At 38.6% G+C, this 21,985-nt stretch overlaps 1 protein-coding gene and 1 non-coding gene across 2 annotated transcripts in view; both read left to right on the top strand.

Moving 5' to 3' along the window:
* Positions 1-1,805: 1,805 nt before the first annotated feature.
* Positions 1,806-21,985, top strand: part of LOC109031452 (uncharacterized) — a 54,228-nt gene continuing 34,048 nt past the window's right edge. The window contains exons 1-18 of the mRNA XM_072299624.1: positions 1,806-1,969; positions 3,640-3,799; positions 4,666-4,808; positions 5,429-5,600; positions 6,281-6,432; positions 7,152-7,326; positions 7,923-8,065; positions 9,744-9,909; positions 13,053-13,198; positions 14,491-14,659; positions 15,066-15,223; positions 15,642-15,819; positions 17,116-17,261; positions 17,586-17,745; positions 18,726-18,868; positions 19,670-19,817; positions 20,507-20,649; positions 21,339-21,513. Coding sequence (XP_072155725.1) covers positions 1,906-1,969; positions 3,640-3,799; positions 4,666-4,808; positions 5,429-5,600; positions 6,281-6,432; positions 7,152-7,326; positions 7,923-8,065; positions 9,744-9,909; positions 13,053-13,198; positions 14,491-14,659; positions 15,066-15,223; positions 15,642-15,819; positions 17,116-17,261; positions 17,586-17,745; positions 18,726-18,868; positions 19,670-19,817; positions 20,507-20,649; positions 21,339-21,513 — 2,741 coding nt within the window. The 5' untranslated portion in view covers positions 1,806-1,905. The remainder of the gene's footprint in view (positions 1,970-3,639; positions 3,800-4,665; positions 4,809-5,428; positions 5,601-6,280; positions 6,433-7,151; positions 7,327-7,922; positions 8,066-9,743; positions 9,910-13,052; positions 13,199-14,490; positions 14,660-15,065; positions 15,224-15,641; positions 15,820-17,115; positions 17,262-17,585; positions 17,746-18,725; positions 18,869-19,669; positions 19,818-20,506; positions 20,650-21,338; positions 21,514-21,985) is intronic.
* LOC140224563 (5S ribosomal RNA) lies at positions 12,211-12,329 on the top strand. The gene has a single exon (XR_011899844.1). It is a non-coding gene; the product is annotated as a 5S ribosomal RNA (ribosomal RNA).

Genomic DNA, 21,985 nt, shown 5'->3' with positions numbered 1-21,985 from the left:
AGTGCGGATTTTTGTGCAAATTCAAGTGAATTTCCTGCATACGAATATTGCGAGGTAAGTTCCTTAAAATTTTCAAAAAAATCCGCACAAACGTTCTCCTGTAAAAAATAAATTGTTCAGTTAAATTTGGCAATAGCTGATGTGGAAATTGTTCAAAATTTAATGCAAGATATCTTGATAAATAGATTCCTCCCATTTTTCACTCTATAATTCTTGTTGCACACATACTTACTTTCTATGAGGTCACCTGCGGCAATTGATCCATGCAAGAGCGAGACATTGGCGGATCCAGCAAATTGGCAACATCGTTTTTCTCCATTTAAACCCATGGAAATATAGCGATTATTGGAGAAACCTGATGCGCTGACCAGAATCGATTATTTAATATTGGTTTTAATGGAAGAAATGCAGTGTTGCCAAATTGCTGGATCCGCTTCCGGAGCGAGGTCTAGCTATTGAGAAGTGGTATTCTCATCGATTTGAAGGCGACTTTTACGACGGTGATTATGAAATGTAACTGAGAGTGAGCTTGCTTCAACATGTGTGATAAAACTTATAAACGTTATATTATAAGGGGAAAAATGAAATAAAGTCCAATATATGTATCTTCATGTATCCACCTCATAGGTACATATGTAAGAAAATGGATAGGTACGCCCAAAGCTTCTCTACTTCCTTATGGGGAAATCCGCTTTATCCGTATAGTACGTATTTGCGATGAGGGGAATTAATTTTACTGGAATTCTGAACGGAGAGAGCACTGCCTGATATCTCGTATCTTCTTATGCTATCATCTGTAACGTCATTTGAATACCTGACTTCATCGTCAATCATTAGGGGAATGTAATCCAAATCTCGATGTCAGTATTAATACTTAAGAACAGCCTTCAAGATATTCAACTTAAATAATGCGATTAAAGAATAATTAAAAATTAATATAAATAACCTACTTAACTTTTAACATTGAGTAACGATAATTGTATTTCAATCAAGGAGCGTCATAAAATTTCGGCGAAAATGTGACCTGTAAACCTTTAACTTTCTAAAGGCTTTGCGTCGAGTACCTTTCGTTTTATTTTTTAAAAATATAACATAATCATTTTGTAAATTTAAATTTACTCGATAGATTTATAAGTAAAATCTTGTTTTCCTTTTCTTTTTAAACTTTTAAGAATCCCTACCAGGACTGGTCTCTTAAAGTGCATCTTGGCATGGCTGAAAGTTTCTTTTGCTAACAATAAGTGAACATGATCACCATACCACTGTTGGAGGTGGCGATTCTCGAGAGTTGACAACACCGTTTTTCTAGATTCAAATCTATCATAAATAATCTATTCTCAGTAAGAAAAATTGATTATTTTACAAATACATTTGAGGGGCTTCGAGAGCAAGGCGCATAAATGCAGTTTTTGTTAAATTTCGAAAAAATACGTGTTTGAAGTTTCGAAATTACATGGATCCTTATGGCAGATAGAAACTTCAAACTGACTTTTCGATGTCTCAGAATTGGAATTTGGAAGCGAATTTTCCACAGAATATGCATTCGGACTAGTTATACTGTAAATGATTAATATCTCAATTTTTTCAAAAACTGCACTGATGCGCCTTGTCCCCAAAGCCCCTCATTCAAACGAGCAGAACCGACCCATGTGTTGCTAACTTTCAAGATGCGTCACTGACTTTTGGCAACACCGACTGTTTAACCTTAACCTCTGATTGTAGGCGGGAATCCATCATATGGGGAAAACCGGTTGGACATTGCAAATTCTGAATGAACTGTGAAGTTCAGAGTTGATCAGTCCGATCTCCCACTGGTCGCTTTTTTCAACTCCTCCAATCAGCTGACTCCAAGCATGCTTTGTTTTCCATATTTTCAAGACTAGTCACTGCCACGCATCGTTCGTGATGCATCACTTTCGGTGCTTAATTCCAATCGGTGTTTTTTTGTTTATATTTAGTGTTCAAAAAGGTACTGAACCGTGAAACCATTCACTTGTATGTCTTTCTATTTTCTCTACAGCTCTAGTCCTCTTATTATTTTGTGCCTAGTCAAGCAGCCGGAGTGTTCAAAAATTCACTTGCGACAATGTATCACAATTGAGAAAAAGTTTTTCATAAGTTCAAACTCTACTTACAAGAGCATAACGTAGTTTCCCAAACGGTAGAATGTAACTTCGTTTCACCGCTGCAAAAAATCCCCTTTGCAGAATTTATTTTTATGAGAAAGTCAGTCGTCCTGACTGTAATCAGGTATCGTGATTTTTCTTCTGAATACATGAAAAAATCAAAATTTTGGAATAATATTGCTCAGTCATGTTCAGATTTGATTCATTGAGCCGCTTTTGCAAGTTTGGGATAGAGAAACGTTTTTCGTCTAGAAAACAGCGATTTCAGAAATTGCTTTTGAATTTAATCTCTTAAATTTTCGAATTACAAAAATACTGGTTAAAAAATATAAGCGGTTTGAAGTGTGTGATATTGGAAAAAGATCGCCAATACTTACGATACAAGTGCTTCACCAAAAAATGACTCGTGATTAAACTTCTGTTGGTTTACGGCGGACGCGATATTTAAAGTTAGATTTATCTTGCTATGTAATTATATCGACCTATGTGTAAATTGACGTACCTAATCGGCGTCGAGTGAAAGATCGTGAGAACAAAGATAAACGGATTTCATAAGACGTGCCTCCACCGGATAAGATGAATTTTTCCACACTCATGCTGTATAAAAAATCAGAATAGTCTACACTGAAAAAAAAGTTACGGGCTATATGTATCATTTGTATGCGATAATACAAATTATATCGCAGAGGTCAATTGGCACGCTTTTTTTTAACCTAATCCGGAATTTGGTAAGTTTTCTTCAGGATTTGGTTGAATATGAGATACTCGAATCTGATTGGTCCAAATTTCAAACAATTAACCAAATCCAGTCGCGAAAATGTGCCAATTGATACTTAACAGGCAGGTATGTCGATCTGTTTTTGTTGTCAGTCCGGAGGAGACATCGAACCGAACTAGGCTGCTGGTAATCCAATAATAGCCCATTCTTGTCTCCGGAATGCGGCAGCAAAAAAAATCACTCAGATCGTCCATTAGCTTTACTTGATTCGGGGATGATAAAATTGACGATTTATAACATACATTCAAATCCTTTTAACAATCAAGTTGGGAACTTCTGGAGAAAGTGCTGAACGGTCTAACGCTTGAGTATGCTGCCGTGCTAAGGAAAAACGCTGTATGAGCCTTCAGGCGTTCCCAAAGTTCCGTTGATAAATCAATAATATTTGGGAAAATTTGTAAAAAAAATTCTTCCAATTTTTCAGGTAATTTTGTTCGCAATTTTATCTAAAATTCTTGAAAATTTCTCGGAAAAATATTCATAACTTTCCTCAAAAATAAACATTTTATCGAAGGAACTTTGGCAACTCTCGAATGCTCGTACGGCGTCTTTCCTTAGCACGGCAGTATGTTCCTCCTCTGCATGAGGTAGGCTGGCTACGTTGCAAAATAAAATTATTTCCTTGAACAATTCCATCCGTATTCAACTAATTCAATCTATACATAGCAAAGCACGCCACGCCGCTGATTATGTAAAGATTATATTTTATTTTTCATTTATTATTTTACATTGCAGAGGTTTCCGCCTCCAAAGGAGATTACATAGGATGTTTCCAGGATCAGGAGGAGAACAGACTTTTGAGCGAGACCAAAGAACGATCGGCCGAACTCACATCTTCCTGGTGCATTGAATTTTGCTCGGAAAAAGGATATCCGTTTGCAGGCACTCAATACAGGTATAGTGGCAATTTTGTAAGTTGGCAATACTGTTTTACCTCCATTTAAATCCATTACAGATATCGATATTAGGTGAGGCTAGCTGCTTTACCAATAATCGATTATTACATTTTATCTGTTCACTCTTACTCGTCTCGGTTTGCACAAATTCGAATTCTTAAATTCAAAGAAGGGATCGTTAAGGCTGCAATTGGCCCTATTTTAGATTTTTGTCCTACCATTGATTTTTTTTCGAGATAAAAATCGGTTTATATTTAAATAAAATAATCGATTTTATCCTGTCATTGAATCCCCTCAGTGAGACCTTTTGTTATAGTCATAGGTCTGAAAGCAAGAAATGGTCAGTCTTCATGGTTCTCTTCTATATCTATGGCATTTTCCAACCAGAGAGTTGAGTGCAAGCAAGTATCAAGGTGGTTTTGGCGTTGATTCACCTTCCGTAAAATACCAAAAAGTATAAAAATTGAAACTTGCGATACTAGCTTGCATAGAGGTCAGAATACGACATTATAGTCGAAAAAACTCCAAAAAATGTTCGTTTTTAACTTTTTCAGTACCATACTTACGGCAATATATTCATCTCACTGAAGGTTTTCGATGATAGGGCAGAACTGCTCATTTTCGTTTTTAAAATAACAGGGCGATAACCATAGTGGCGATTCCAGCAATTGGGCAACACTGATAATACTCCGTTTAAATCCATTGAATATATCGATTCTAGGTGAGACATGCTGTCTCGCTTAGAATCGATTGTTTAACATACATTTAAATGGAGAAAAACAGTGTTGCCAACTTTTAATAATCGGCCGCTGGCGATAGTTTGCGAGAATCATCATTGATCACCTCTCCTCGTGATTGCTTTCAGCTCGGAGTGTTATTGCGGATACAACAGACTTCCACTCATCGCGAAGAGACCGGACTCGGAATGTTCCAGACCTTGCAGTGGCGACTCAAAAACGAGATGTGGAGGCGAGCTCAGGTTAAGCGTTTATGAAACCGGCATCTCAGGTGACTGTACTTTTCACGGGTCATATTTTTCCATTTTTTTGGACAGTGAAGTTTTTATGCAAATAAGATATTTTGTCCGCAGCGATACCTAAGGGTTCCAATCGCTCAAATCATTAGAGGGGGCGCACTCGAAGTCAAATTTTTTTTTTTTTGGGGGGGGGGGAGTCGAATAGATGAGGGAAGGAAATATTGGCGTATGGGGCAAAATTTCAAATAATGTCAGTAGATGCCCTAAAATTTACCAGAATTTCTGAAAAAGGGCCTAAAAGCGTCTGATAAGATGAAAAGCCAAGTTACAGCGGTTTTCTTTCAAAGCGAGATTTTTAGCAACAATAGATGTATTTACTAGCCCTTGGATTAACATTACAAGGGAAGACTGATTCTTTTGAGAATTTTTACTAATCGTTTGGATATTTAAAAATGAAGCAATGAGATATGTTTGAATAAACATGTAAATAAATAGCAACTGTCCTAAATCGCATACGGGTAGGCAGCTATTTCAATTGATCTTGTCGAAGATGTTCAATGTGTCTCTCTGTATATTTATTTGTTCAATTGTATGAGCCATGTTATTGACGTCATTTGATGTTTATTAATTTTTTTTTATTAATTTCTTCAAGCCCTTGGAGCGTTTCCGAGTGGTTTCCATCTTGGCTGTTTTAAGGAAAATGCAGAGAAGGACAATCGCAAGTTACTCCCTGATTTGCATCAACAATTTGTCAATCTAACACCAAAAATTTGCTCGGAATTTTGTTTTAAGAATGGATTCAAACTGTCTGGTGTTCAAAATGGGTAAATAATTTACTACGATGAAAAACCTACGTTCACACGTATCATTACGAACAAGCGTTAACTAAGATATTCCTCAAAATTTTACTGAAGAAGCGGTGCCCATGACTAAAAGTTCCAAAATCAACTCCCGAGTCAAAAATAAAAAATAAACTGACATCAAGATTAAATTTACTTGAGAGTTACAACTAAGTATGCCTGAAGTTAGATATATTTTATCCTACACGGAAAGAAGTCCTGATGAAACGGGTAATTAAACTGATAAAATTATCTTGAAAACTGATTACTACATGCATACATGACCGGTATGACTGATTTTCATCATAAATTAATACATTCGATTAGTAACTACAGTAGCAATTAATCCTCATCATAACCATGATGATTGTCTTTTTCGGTCGATGACGCATAAATTAAATCCCAATCGCTTTTTTTTCTATCCATGCGTTTAAGTCTCCAAAATAGAAAAACTTACTATTCCTTTAATTTGAATTATTTTTAAAGTTTGTGCATATTATCAGGCGAAAGGTAGTAACTAAATTGAGACATGACCTGTCAATCATATTAAAAATCTTGATTATTTCTGTCCAATTATTTGACAATCAAGTAAATTCCTTCTTCATCTTCCCGTGATATTTCTGTTTCGTCATGACAATTTGTGAATGGCGCGTTTGTGATTTCAGAGATGACTGTTTTTGTACGAACAAAAAGTTAGATAATTCTGACCACAAGAAAATTTTATTCCGCACTGGTTGTGATATACCGTGTTCTGGAGATGTCTCAAAAAAATGCGGCGGTGCACAGGAGCTGAATGTATACGCGACTGGATTAACAGGTTGATGAATCTACTAAAATAAATCGACCAATGGCGATTCTGAAAAGTTGGATACGCTATTTTTCTTCCATTTAAATATATATAATGAATATCGATTCTAGATTGAGCAGGCTGTTTTATATAGGATGAATAATTGATTTACACGAATTAAAAGGAGGAAAAACAGTGTTGTCAGCTTGCAAAAATTGCCGCTAAGAATTGACGGTCGGTGTATATTATCCCAAATTAGTGTGACGTTGTAGATTAAAATACATAAAATTAGGACAAAGCGTAGAATGTTCAATTTTGAGCCTCAATTTACAGCTTTGGACGTCTGATAATTTCAATTTCTAGCGAAAAAATGAAAATTCAAAGGAAATATAACATACTTTTTTGTGCGGCTAGTCTTCTCTGACACCTCTTGTGTTTTCTTTCATTGATTGATTGATTGATCGATTCATTCATTCGTTCATTTAACTATTTGTTCATACAACTACTTATAACAGTGATGGGAAAAAGAAGCAAATTTTATTTTTGTAAAAACAGAGACATATCTTCAGGAGTTATCTTGCCTTGTATCTTAAATATTTGTTCCCATTTTTTGCTGGATACGTTTTAACACACATTTTAAAATGCTGGAATAAACGAAATACTTGCATATACTTGAGTCCAATATTTTCCAGAAGAAGGCGTGAACTTTATAATCCTTTTCATTGATAAAAACGGCGTGGAATTTTCAGATATCCCAGCGACCGGTCGAACTTACGCCTGTTATGAGGACGGTCCAGATTCTAAGGGTCAGCTCGTTCGAGCTCTGCCGAACTTTCGAGCTGAACTCCGGAAAATACTCACTCCACGAATATGCTTGAATATGTGTTACCAGATGGGCTTCAATTGGGCTGGAGTTGAGGCCGGGTGAGTATATTGCTTCCGGTAAAACCAATCGTATGGATCATATTCGACAGTGGTTCGATGTATCGTTTGGTTCAAAGCAAAAGAACATAACCTCGAACCAAAAAAAATTGGGGTTTAAGTTGGATAAGCTGAAAATGAGAAAATTCCTAACAGTTTCACTTTTCATTGCCATTTTGTACTCATGAGAATAAAATATCTATCACCAAAAACCTGTCACCTCAGTTTACTCAATTGACTTTTGAGCATAGAGTACGTAGAGTCGTAATGCAAGTGGGAGAGCTGGCGCCACTTTTAAGCAATTTCCAGGACCCGGATTCCGAGATTCCTGTGCGGCGCCAGGTCCCTTTTTCGATACATAATCGATTGTTTGCGATACAGGGGGACTCTGCCATATTCCGCACCGCCATTTTGGATCGAATATGTATCGAAAAAGTGACCCCACACACCGGGCCCGGAACTCGTCTCATCTGTTCGATGTATCAAATACGCTCCATTAAGCTTCAATTTTTTTTTCATGATTTTTTTGGTACAGAAAAAAAAGAGAAAAAAAGAAGGTGTTCTGTGGCCCCTTAAAATAATTCAAATTTTACTTTCAGGTATGAGTGTTTTTGTGGAGTCTGGCTGCCATCGATAGAGAAAACTGCGAAAGACACCGAGTGCAGCGTGCCGTGCGAGGGAGGTCCAGGGGAGACCTGCGGAGGACTTTGGCGAATCCACGTTTATCGGACTCCTCTTCCAGGTTGAGAACAACTTTTCCTTTTTATCTTCTTTTTCCTGTAATTTAGGTTTCTGGTTTATTAAAAAATCCTGCAACCTTGGAATATCATTCAATTGGGTTATGGTATGAGGGTGTTATACGAGGTGTGATCAAAAATTTCCCGGACTGGTGCCGCCCTGGGCTCAAAAATGGTCCAAACGAGCTAAACTTAGGCTCGTTTGAAAGCTTATACTCTCACGAGTACACTCCTTTTTAGTTTTTGAAAAAATATTTATTAGTTTTCGCACAGCGTCAATTTTACGGTGACGTGTTTGCGCCGTGCGGCGATTTTGTCTGCGAACGAGAAATGACCAACATCCTTTTCCAACTTTGAGGTGGCTGATAAGACAGGTGCATCCAGCGATCACGCTGATATGAGTCTATCCTACCTCTGGTGTACTTGCACAAGATAAACCACTATTTTTTACCTGAAATGTGTCACTTGGAACGCATCAAGATGCAATTTTTCGAAAAAAAAACGAAAAACTCGAAAAATTGCATCTTGATGCGTTCCAAGTGACACATTTCAGGTAAAAAATAGTGGTTTATCTTGTGCAAGTACACCAGAGGTAGGATAGACTCATATCAGCGTGATCACTGGATGCACCTGTCTTATCAGCCACCTCAAAGTTGGAAAAGGATGTTGGTCATTTCTCGTTCGCAGACAAAATCGTCGCACGGCGCAAACACGTTTCCCTAAAATTGACGCTGTGCAAAAACTAATAAATATTTTTTCAAAAACTAGAAGGGAGTGTACTCGCGAGAGTATAAGGAGTATAAGCTTTCAAACGAGCCTAAGTTTAGCTCGTTTGGACCATTTTTCAGCCCTTTTCAAAATTTATTTTTTTGAATTAAAAAAATCGCCATGCGACGCAAACACGTCTCCGTAAAATTGACACTGTGCAAAAACCAATTGATATTTTTTCAAAAACTAAAAAGGAGTGTACTCGTGAGAGTATAAGCTTTCAAACGAGCCTAAGTTTAGCTCGTTTGGACCATTTTTGAGCCCAGGGCGGCACCAGTCCGGGAACTTTTTGATCACACCTCGTAAGAGTACAGAACAGAATGAAAAACTTTTCTTTTCTTTCCTCCTTTACTTGCCACCATAGGATATAACCTAGAATCAAAGCGGGTACTGGCACTCGCTTTCCCGTCTCACGCAGAGAAGCGATAGATCAATCAAAAAATAGATTAGCCACAGATCGTCATATAAAAAGGCATTGAAGCTGGAAAGTCCATTTTCTGATTGGTCGCGCGATTTGAAGCGCGAAAATACGTCCATATGCGAGGCATTGGAGGGATTTTAGCAGATTTTAGAGGAAAATTTCTTAGAAACCTATCTATATAATATTTCCAAAACTTTGAAAATCCATTGATCAGAGCGCCAAAATGCTGATTAAGTCAATGAAACTTTAAAATTGACTAAGATTCAGGGAAAAGCAGACTAACAGCAACGGCAACTATTTAAACACGCGTAATTTTGAACGATCTGGACGAGCGAAAAGTCCACTTTTGGCGATGCGAGTACCAGCTACCAGCTTTGATCCTCGGTACTCGCCACTATTATTAGTGCTCAACGATAGCTGGGCAAAAATCATTGGAAACCTGTAATTTACACTATGTAAAATTAATTATCTTGCCATTTTTTCAAAATTTCCAGAGCCGCAACGAGAAAGTGACACTAAGGAATATTTAGGTTGCTACCAAGACCAAAAAGGCCACAGATTACTTGGAGAGGTCAGGGAATGGTCTGCTGAGTTGACACCAGGCTCTTGTATAGACCTCTGCTCCAAAGGTGGTTATGCGTTCGCAGGACTGTATCACAGGTACGCATATATTGTAGGAAATCAGCAACGGATAACTTCATCGGCACAAAAGGCAACGCTGGCTTAACTCCTGGATGCAACTATTCGGGGTCCATGATGTCCGTGTTGCATACTCACGGGATTGAAGGCGTTTTTGACTGTCCAGCCACTCGCCGCACACTGTGGTATTGGACCTGAAAAGCTGGCCAAAACTATGTATCACCAGATATCGCCGAGTTTCAAAAATATTTTACAATCAGTACTTCTTCTTAAGTGATAATATGCACACATTAACCACCTAACACATCATATGACAATTTGCGGAGAGTTTAAAGAGGGTGCAAGAAGCCCTCCAAAAAGCCGTTAAAAGGACGCAAAGTATCTGACTAAATCGGTGCATTTAGACGAGTTTCTCCTTCACCTATGGTCTACTTTTCGAAATAAGGACTTTCTATTACCTCAGTTATGGTTTTTTTTTAAAAAAAAAACAGCATATGTCACTTCAACATTTTTGACGAAACAGCCGATCTCTCACATTGAGGAGTAATTGTACAATTCTCAAAAAAATTAATATGAATCATTCTAGATTTTAGATTTTTGACAGTTTTGAATCAAAATTAGTGCTAGTATGAAAGTGCCGGGACCTCCTTATGATGATTTGAGGTTAAATTATAAGATGAAAATGAGTTTTATCATAATAAAAACCATTGTAAGGGCAAATGTGCCTCTCAGCGTAATTTCATGGTGCCAGAGGGCCACTTTTAAAGCCCCACCCCGCGGCCGCATGGACTCAAATTTGTCTGTCAAAGTAAATCATGGCATAAATATGTCTATACTCAAGGATAATGCACGAAGAGATTGTTAGATAACGGATTAAACACTTTTGAAAGACTTTAAAGTGACCCTCCCATCCGCTTTCAAATTATTTTTTTCATCCCTCTTTCTAGGATGCAGGGGCCAGAGAAACAGGTTGCGTGACCAAATGTCACCCAATTTGGTACTAAATGGGTCAGAGTTGTTGGAAAAATACAGTTTCAGTCGTTAGTATTGACATAATTTTTCCCATTCATGTTTGTGAAAATCGCTCAAAAGTCCATCTTTAAGGTCAAAAATTTCAATTTCCTCAATTTTCCTCAGTCTGTCACCCCTGAATCCTGAAAATACCCACTTTGGACTATAACATTCCGCCTTAAACTGCTTGAGCGCAGTTGAGCGCAAAAAGAAATCGGACCTTGAATTTCGAAAAAAACGTTTACTTTTACGTCACTTTTCAACCTCCTGTGAAAATCACTAAAAAAGGAAATTTCGAAAATACTGTGGTTAGTTGTGCAGAATATACCCCTAAGAATGTGTTGCATATCGCCGAAGTTCCCTTTTATGGCCGCACAGTTGAAGTAAACTGATCGACGAGTAGCGCGCCAAAACATATCAAAATAATCGCTGAGAATTAGGTAACTTCGTGGTCTCTTCGCGGGAAATTGAGCCACTCAAAAAATGGTACATACATGTCCACCAGGGTAAAAAACAGTGTAGATTTCGAATATCATATTGGTTTTCCGATAAAAAAAAATTTAAAATTGAGGTTTTGGCCAGGTTTTTCGGTCAAATACCACAGTGTGCGCCGCCTTACCCGCGGCTGTAGCGACAACGGCGGGCTCTACTGCGAGGAACCAAAACGGTAGAGCGCTTTCAAATGTTTGTTCATTCTATAAAAAAAGTCTCTAAGGCACATATAGTTGCATACAGAGGTAGGACATGAGGATCATTTGTGCTTCAGTTTTGATATCCCGATATGTACCCATGCTTGATACTATTACTTTGTTGGTTGTTGGGTTAGTTTAGGTTTTAAGTTGGGTTGGGTTAGTTTCAGTCAGATTAGATAGGTTGAAATTTTCTTGTGGTCAGAACCATCTAACTTTTTGTGTGTACGAAAGCAGTAATCTCCGAAAACACGAACGCGTCATTCGCAAGTTTTTATGAAAAAACAAAAATATCACTTTATATGGAACTTTTTATCACTTGAAGACGGACTCTACTTGATTGTCAAATAATTGGACAAAATTAATTGTGACTTTATCTAAAATTTTAGCATAACTTCCGATGTTTTGCGACGTGGGTCGCAGAGCCGGTTGGGTAAATTTTCACCTACGTAAGCAGCGAATTCGGCGCTTCCCCCCCCCCTCCTCCCAGTTAAGGAGGAGAGGCGGGAGAAGTATAAAAACACAATAGAACGTATTTAAATAAAAAACAACTACAATATTCTAACAAAAGCAGTGTCATGCATGTGATCTTCATTGGGCCAAATGACGGTCAAATATCATCGTCAACGGCCATACCACGTTGAAAGCACCGGTTCTCGTCCGATCCCCGAAGTTAAACAACGTCGGGCGTAGTTAGTACTTAGATGGGAGACCGCTTGGGAACACTGCGTGCTGTTGACTTTTTTATTTCGCTTCAAAGTGCGTAATAATACCGAAAATAAAAATCAGTTTCCAGCCAATCAAATTTTCACACATTTTTACCCTTTTGGAGACCGAAATCGGTTCTCCCAAAAGGTATTAAGCAATGATTATTTCGCTAAAAATTCCCGGATCGGGCTATCACTTTGACATCCTATCCGACAAAGGGACGATCAAATTCCCTTGTCAACGGCATACCGCGTTAAAAGCACCGATTTCCTCTTTGCCTCCTCGTCTCCTTCCGGGCAAAGTATCACAAGCACTACGCCACGTTTAAAAATTTCCGCCGTCAATTTTTTTTTCACAAAGAAACTGTTGGTTGAATCTCTTTGAAAATTCCATTGAATTTCATCGGCAGTGCAAAGAAAATTCAGTGAAATTTTCGGACAGCATCGTTGAAAAATTTCTCTGTAAAAAAATAAAATTGAGGCGCCGGGGGCGGAAATTTTTAAACATCGCGTCGCATGGCGCTTGTGATACTTTGGCCGGAAGGTACTGATGATGTGAGCTGCTTCTAGTCTCACTTAACAAAGATTATACAGAAAACGGAGCAATTCATGAAAATTGTCGACAAAGTAATATTTTCTAGAATTCCATAGAACTCTCTTGTCGTTACTTTTTCAAAATTATAATTTTATATACATTTTTTTTTTTTTTTTTTTTTTTTTTTTTTTTTTTTTTTTTTTTTTTTTTTTTTTTTTTTAGTTCGGACTGTTTTTGCGGCCACAATAGACCCCCGTCACTTGCAAAACGACCTGATGCAGAATGTTCAGCTCCGTGCAGTGGCGACTCAAAACAGAAATGCGGCGGAACGCAAAACGGGCTCAGCGTATACAAGACTGGCTTATCAGGTAAAATGTTTCCCAAAATCAAATGTTTGAACTTCTGATCGGAAGAAAACGCTAAAATAGAAGGGAAATTAAAGCAAGCGTGGAATCCACAAGAAGTGTAGATGTCTCATTGGCAAATATGAACAGAAATAAATGGAACAGTTTTATCAGGGCCGGATTAAGGGAGTGGCCACATGGGCCGCGGCCCATGGCGGCAAATTTAGGGGGCGGCCAATTTTGCCATTTTTTTAAATGTACCTAGGTATTAAAAACATCGGATTCAGAAAAAAAATTATCAATGAGTAAAGGGGACAAAATCTCTCTTTCCTGAGAGTACAGTAATATCTAATTTTGTCGTTTTTCGGTGATACAAGAGACAGCATCTTTAATTGGTCGAGTTAAGAGAGGAACTAAACACGCAATTTGGCCTCGAGCTCAGCGCAGAGAGGAATGACGACGAGGACTTGAGATGAAAAGGACAAGCCCTCAGCGCGGCGGTCGGCATGTAACACATATTAGCGCCTACAAGACTGTTCGAATACTTCACCCATTGCGCCAAACACAGTGCGGTCAGGAGCGGTTGGCGTGAAACGCATAGCGCCTACAAGACCGCAGGAATACTTCACACATTGCGTCAAACATATCGTCCGGTGTAGGTACTCTCTTGATAAATTCTGAAGTTGCAATATTAGGCGGTCAAAATCTTCTCCCTCCATTCAAAAATTCACACGTCAGTATAATTGTTCAAAATTATTGTATAAATAAAGGAATGTTTGCTAGATTTTTCAGTGAAACTGTAGGATTCAATGTATCAGCGACCAGACTACGTATAAAGCAACAGGCTCGTATATCGATGGTAACATTTTAAATCTGCGCGCGTTCATCATTTTTTAGAGGGAACACAAATCAAGATTTTGATTTTCTTTCCTCATAAGATGACCGTAAAATGGTAAAGCCAAATCGGAGAAAACGCGTAAATCACACTGATAAATTGTTTTCCTTTTAAAAAATAAAGTATGCGCGGAAATATTGAAACTTTGCGATGGAGATACGTGGTTTTGAAACTAAACTATCTACATAAACTTTCTCGCTTTGTTTTTTTTTCTGCCTCCCATCTCTCTCATTCCTATTATTTTACTATATTGACTTTTACCGGGACTAATAAGTCCAAAGATGAGCTTTAATTCCATGCCTTATGTCTCTAATTATGGGCTGTACCTAGTGGTAAAAGGATTTTCGTCTAGTTTGACGAAAGAAAAGTCTGATAAAAGAACTAAAATTTTGAATTTCACTTATGGAAAATATTGTTTCAGGGATTGGAGCTTTACCAAGCGAGTTTTATCTCGGCTGTTTCTCAGAAAACACGGCAAAAACAGCTCAAAGACTTCTACCGGAGATGAAACAAGAATTTAACGATTTGACCCCAAAAGTTTGTGCGGAGTTTTGCTTTAAGAAAGGATTTAAACTTTCCGGTCTTCAAGGGTGAGTGCCAAAAGCTTCAAATTTGGTAAAGAACTCTGTATTGATATTTCAAAGAGTCATTGGAAAAAAAAGAAAAAATGATAAAGAAGGCATGGAAAGAGGAAAGGGGGGAGGTATTGCTAAGCAATCGAAATTTGCCTCGCTATTTTCTTCCAACAGTCTGTCTATTATTTCGGTAGCGGAGTCGATCGTGGTACAAATTGCTCAATTCTGGTAACAATGCTTCGTCTTGATGACAGACTTCATATAAAGACTGCATTGCAACTGGGGTTAAAATCATTGTTATAAAAAAAATTGCATTTTAATCACTAAGAGAGAGGTTCGTTGGACGTAGAGTCCACCATGAGCATTGCAAGAGAAACGATCCTTTTTTTCTCCATGTTACTGATCATATTGTGTGTTTCAGGGCACATTGTTTCTGCTCAAGCAAAAAACTTGACTTGACGAAGAAGGTGGACAGTAAAGAGTGTACAACGAATTGCGAGGGTGACAGCTCGAAGAAATGTGGTGGCTCGCCCCTTCCTGTCCTCAGTTACTTAAGCGTTTATGCAACCGGACTAACAGGTATGCATGTATACACCAACACCACCCACCAGCGGTCACCCAGGAGGTAGGAGCACGGTTTCCCTCCTTTCGAGGTGAAGCTGAGGAGACCTTCATCAGGCACCTTTTAGGCACCCCTGTACCTCCATTTCTCTTTTTTAAATATAGTGTATACTCCCGTGCTTATTTGACGTAACTTTTGGACGGCTCTCAAAGGAATCATGTTATTCTTGTGATCCTGCAAAATTTTTATATACTGAAGGAGGGGCCACAAGGATAACCATGCAAAAATAACCAAGCCTCTAAACTTCTAATCGTAAATGAGAGGTGAAAAATACACAATTTCGTTCAGCTTGTTAGAAATAAAACTCTGACTCTTTCATGCATCGTTGACAATGAAGTTTTATACTAAAAGTTGAGCTGAAATTTACAATTTCAGACGCGCCGGCTACTGGGAAACAAATAGCGTGCTACAAAGACGGCCCAAATGGCGAAAATGATCGAAGACTGCGGGCATTGCCAGACTTTAGGACTGCATTGCGAGGTGTGAGCTCTCCCGGGATCTGTATGAATATTTGCTACCAGATGGGTTTCAATTTCGCTGGACTTCAAGCAGGGTAAGTAAAATCGAATAGGGACACAATTTGAGGGAGCAGGACAAAGAGGAAACGAGAGCAGCAATTTGAATTGCGGGCCGAGTGGTGCCACTTACTTTTACGAGTCGTGTCTGATTGGTTGATCTGCCTGGTTCCCACTTTCTGGAGCCTTTATGGAAAATATCACGGGGCTCATTTTTCATCGAAAATATCTCGAAAACAAGAAAAAATTACACAGAGATTTCAGAAATCAGTTCTCCAGATTTTTTTGAAGAGATGATGGGCTATACACGACCATGGCCGGATTTACCTACTTGCCGCCCATGGACCGCCTGTATTTTGCCGCCCTCTTCTCATTTATTTTGAAACATCAATAAAAACCATCAAGTGAACGTGCCGGAGGGAGAAGGGTGCATAAGACGCGTTCATTCGTGTTGGACACATTTTTTGCGTAAGCCCTGTCAACACTACTAGCAAAAGTTCACGGAACTTCGCGCGAAATTTCAGTTCCGTAAACCTGTCTCTGTGGGGACAAGGCCTTTCATTCGTAAGAAATGAACTAAAAAATTAAGAAAGAACAAACATAACTGTGGTTTAATAATTTTAACTTCCGCCGCCGTGCCGCGCTGACCACACTGTGTTTGGCGCAATGCGTGAAGTATTCATGTAGTCTTGTAGGCACTGTGCGTTTCACGCCGCGCCGACCGCTGTTGACCGTGCTGTGTTTGACGCAATGCGTGAAGTATTCATGCAGTCTCGTAGGCGCTAATACGTGTTACATGCCGACCGCCGCGCCGCGTCGAGGGCTTCTCCTTTTCATCTCAAGTCCTCATCGTCATCATTTCTCTTTGCGCCGCGCCGCTCCAGGCCAAATTACGTGTTTGGTTTCTCTCTTAACTCAACTAATTAAAGGTGCGCAGTCTTTTGTATCACCGAAATACGAAAAAATTAGAAATTAATGAACTCTCCAGGAAATGAGAGATTTTGTCACCTTTTCTTGTTTGTTATTTTATTCTGAATCCGATTTTTTTGTATATCTGCATTTAAAAAAATTGCAAAATTTGCCGCCCTCTAATTTTGCCGCCATGGGCCACGGCCCATGTGGCCACCCCCTTAATTCAGCCCTGTACATGACACTTTTTTCTCAAAAACACCGAACAGTTCGACCTGGAATTTTGTGTTTTTTCAACTTGAAATAAGACACTCATTGGTGACATGAAAAAATAAAATTGCTTTTGATTCACATTTGTTTGTCTTCTATGTACCTCGGCTACGATGGGAATTTCAATTATTTGACTTTGAGCCTCCATTTTCCAGGTATGAATGTTTCTGCGGCGTCTGGCAGCCAGCCGAAGTGAAATCTAGACCAGACACAGAATGCAATGTCATTTGTGAGGGAGCTCCGGCAGAAGAATGTGGTGGACACTGGCGCTTGCAAGTTTACAAAACTCCTCTTTTGGGCGGTAAATTCACCAGTTTTCTTGTTTGTTTTACTGAGATTCAAAGATATATTAAAAAAAAAGAAAGAAAAAAAAAAAATTGTAATGATCCAAGAAAAATATGTCAAGTTTCCTACATCGATTCACAGTCATTCGGCCCGCTTGTCAAATTTTCAGTCGTGAAATTTTATCATGGGTTCATATTATGTTTTAGGTAATTATTCACGACAAAAGACGATTTTCCTCATACTATCAATTTATTTTTCTTTAATATACTCAGCGGAGTCATGAAAATGCTCGCCATGCCTCCAATAGACTAATCGAATCAAATTAAATCGCTGATTCCAGATGAGCCCGAGGAACTCGTGGCCTATCTAGGCTGCTATTCTGATCAGGAAAATGATAGATTGTTAGGAGACTTTAAGGAGGCTTCCCCGACGATGTCACCTACCTTTTGCTCAGATCTATGCTCCAAAGGTGGCTACCCTTTTGCAGGTCTTCACTACAGGTAGAGTATTTGGACCAGATTTTGCAATAAGGAACCATTATTTCTGACTCATTTTAGAAACAACACAAGTGTCATTGGTTTCCCTATGCAGAAAGGTGATTTTACGGAAGAGCCAAATGTGGTGGTTCCTTGTTGCAAAATGTAATTCATTTAGACTAATGGCGGATTTGAAAGAGCAGCGTTCTTCCCAAAGGATAAAAAAAAAAATAAGAAAAAAGACTCAAGATGAGAGGAAAAAAGGAGAATGAAAGGGAAATCAAGAAGAGGAAGTATCTACGGAAAAATGTGCATGTACATAACTACTACCGTTCTACGCGAGGACAGGAGCTCAGTATGATTTAAAACAATTAAAATCCATAAGAATACGATCCGATTTTTTTCGTCCCGGCGGATGGTACGTTTTCCCCCTCACTTTCTGATGGGACGCTATATACTAACTTTTTGTTGCTGGAAACTTTTTTTTAGTTATCTCCATTCTGTAGGTACCAATTTTCCAGAAAATCGCATTTTTCCAGAAATGCATTTTTAGCAGGCGACGAGATAGGGGGAAGCCGGTGTTGTTTTTGGACTTTAGCGACCCAAAATCAGTAAAGTTCAGCTATCAGAACGAATTCGTATCCTTTTTTTCATGTTTGCCAATGTAATGAATGCAGCATTCAGCATTCGGAACAACCCACGATTTTCTTCTAAGGGGTACGGGGTACGCCCCCTGGCCACCTCGCAGTCCGACTCTTGGCGTCTCAGGCGTTATGCGTTACGCATTACTCTCATGATTTCATATTATAGAGTAATATGATTCAAGTAACAACACTAGATTCTTCGAAACCTGAGCTGATCCTCCTGACAGCTTCCCATGTTTCTCAAAGGTGCCACGTTCTAAAATATTCCATTTTGAAACTGAAAAATAATCATACTTATTTCCAACGGGACAGGGCTGTTGAAATGCTTGATCCTATTGTGTTTTGCCCTGTTTTTTGCAGCACAGAGTGTTTCTGCGGGCACAACAGACCTCCACTTGCGGTAAAGCGACCTGATCAAGAATGTTCCTTGCCGTGCAGTGGTAGCAACAATCAGAAATGCGGGGATAAAAATAAGTTGAGCATTTACCAAACTCGCGTCCCAGGTGGGTTCTAGGATCTTGATACCTATTGTATTTATAACCAAATTCCTTCCGAGGCGAGAAACATATGAAGGTTTAATGTTTTTAATACATTTTTAAATACCGAAAAAAAGTCTCCTGATGGATACACAGTCAAGACTCTTAAAACATTTTACAAAAAGTACTCTTGATTTAATCGAGCTTTTGCTTGAATCAAAAGCAAAGCAGCTTAATTTAAGAGGATTTCTTTTTGTTTCAAGCAAAAATCCGATTGAACCAAGAGTATTTGTTTCTTGTCAAATTTATTAAGAGCCTGGGCTCTGAATCCAAGATATTTTTTTCCGGTGAAAACAGACTAAAACTGTATTGATTTCATGATAAACTACGATTCAAATGGGTATTCATAATCTATCAGGACTCTTTTTCGACTAACTGGTTATCAGCTCTGTTGCATATCGATGGTGAAACTGGGGAAATGCGAATCGCTCGGATTGCGGAGTTGCAGACTTTCTATCAACACTGGTAAAAAAACCTCTTGGACCAATGCCGCATTGCATTGACTTAAGAGTGCAGTTTCTTGTCGCCGGATTTAAGTCTTGAACTCTTGTTTCAAGCGGATTTTGCATTGATTCAAGCGGATTTTGCATTGAAACAAGAGTCCAGACTCTTAAATCCGGCGACAGGAAACTGCACTCTCGAACCAAGAGGTGTTTTTTTTACCAGTGAACTCCCTACCGCTACTTTGTCACACTTTTGCATTTTCACTGTCGATGTCTGTGTTACAAAACTATTTGATGATGGCTCCATCTGAATTTTGCTCTACAGGGATCGGATCTGTTCCAAAGGGATTTTACGTCGGCTGCTTCGCTGAAAACCCATTTCCGGATTTGCAGCAAAGTTTTAAAGAGCTCACTCCACAGCGCTGCTCCGAGTTTTGTTTTAAGCGTGGGTTCAAGCTTTCTGGTGTCCAAGGGTATGTGCTTTTCAAACACTAACACGAAATTCGACTTCTAAATTTGACATTTTTTGGATAATAAGTGATCGGGCTAACGCTAGGATGAAAAAAGTATACAAGAGTGCCTTCATATCCTCGTGTTAGCAACATTGAGAAAGAATAGTTGCACCGGACTATAAAGTAAACACATCGTCGTGTTTGACGGCTAGGATTTACAGTGAGGATGCCATCTTCTTCTTTTTTTTTGCAGTCGTGTTTAAAAGTCTCCACTCCTGTTTAATTTTTTACAAAGAAAAAATCAACACTATACTTCTTGAAGTTTCCTCAGAATTTATCTTGCACAGAGAAGAAAAATCACGGAAATTTCAAGGTATAGTTATAGATTTAAAAAAATATAGTGTAACAGAAAGGCTGCAATGCTGCAAGCCGAAATATGTGGTTTGGTGGTTTCACCATAGATATTTTGTCACTAAGAGATGCAACATTTTGAAACTCAGTTCGAGAGACTGAAACGCACGGTATAGAAAGTAGACGTTGTTCTCTTCAATGACACGCTTCTGACTTTATGGCACATTTTGTTGCTCGGAGGTACAAAGTTCTGAATGTCAGATCGAGAGACTAAAACGCAAGGTAAAAAAAATTAGCTAGTGTTCTCTACAGTTATCAAATTTGCTGTTCAAAATGATACATTTTTCTCCATTTCTCAGGAAAAATTGTTTTTGTACCAACTCTAAACTTGATTTGAAGAAGAAAGTGAAAGACAAGGAATGCTCAACCTCTTGCGAAGCTGACAGCTCTAAAAAGTGTGGTGCTAAAGGACGAATTAATGTTTATACAACAGGGCTCACAGGTAATGTTTCTTTTCACATTATCACAAACGTCTTAACATATGCGTAAAAATGTTAAAATTTATTTAGGTAAGTTTACTTTCATAGCTTCATTGATCTTCCATGATTTTGATCGTTAAACTGAAACCACGTATTTCGATTGGATTCTTTCAAAATGTCTAAATTCATTTTAATTATTCAAAGAATATAATATTCAGGAGTAGCTGATTTTTAAATCCGTCGAAATTTAAAATTCACAAGCCTACATAACAAGTCAAAATTAAACATCAAATGAATGTCGGCAAGCCATTCGATGTTCTCCAGAGTGTGTTAAGAGAGTCATAAAAATTTTAACAATCTTGCCTCACTTGCATAGAATATACGAGCAAACTAAATTTTGGAAATTTTCAGTTTTTGAATGGAAATGACTCGGAAGAAGAAATTTGTTCTTAGAGACACGTTCGATTTTTAGGACTTATATAATCTCCAGACGGGCGAAGGAGGTTTTCTGAATTTAATCATTTTTCGCAGGAAACTTTGTGATACCCTGGATATGTTAAGTTTTAACACAGACTAATTCATTTTAGCTGACGTTTCAAGAAAGCCCTCTAAAAACATGAAAAATATATGCCTCATGTGCGGGTTAGTCATATTCCAAGTGCATACACTCTTTTTTCAACCCCTTCATTTTTCTTATTTTTGTATCGTGTAGATAGTCCAGCTACCGGTCGTCTCGTTGGTTGTTTCGAGGACGAACCTACCAAGAGCGGTCAACTACAGCGAGCCTTACCCAATTTTAGATCAGACCTCCGCGAGACAAACTCGCCTCGAACATGCTTGAACATATGCTATCAAATGGGCTTCAGATTTGCTGGTCTTCAAGATGGGTAAGAGTTAAACATGCATCCTCATTATTTTAGTATACTACCATTGTCACTTGTAGGAGATCGTTACGTCTCCCTCAAGAAATGAAGACGTGGCTATTCTCGCGAATGTATTTTCTAGCCAGCACCTGGGTTGTTGAAGCGTTATATAGAACGCAATCGATCGATAACTAACACTGATAAGATAAGGATTTATCGATTAAGGCCCAGTTCTTTGTTCCGTTTACTTTGTGAACTTTTAAGGAGGAAATAATGGAAACATGCTCATTGCTCCCCCCCCCCCCTCTTCATATCTTGTCTAAAAACCCATTGCAAAGTGAATCTGTAGCGTACAAAAGACGCAGCAAATTGATTTTTCTTCCACTAACGTTAGACTGATCGACTCTGAACTCTCGAATAGATGTTCGCCAAATGGGTGTCATTCTATAGCCAGTCAACTATCAAGCCTGGAATCAATTTTTCTCATGGAGATGAG

Source organism: Bemisia tabaci, chromosome 4 (genome assembly GCF_918797505.1).
Source record: "Bemisia tabaci chromosome 4, PGI_BMITA_v3".
NCBI lineage: Eukaryota > Metazoa > Arthropoda > Insecta > Hemiptera > Aleyrodidae > Bemisia > Bemisia tabaci.
The sequence above is the reverse complement of the archived record's forward strand: the minus strand, read 5'-3'. Positions and strand labels throughout refer to the sequence as shown.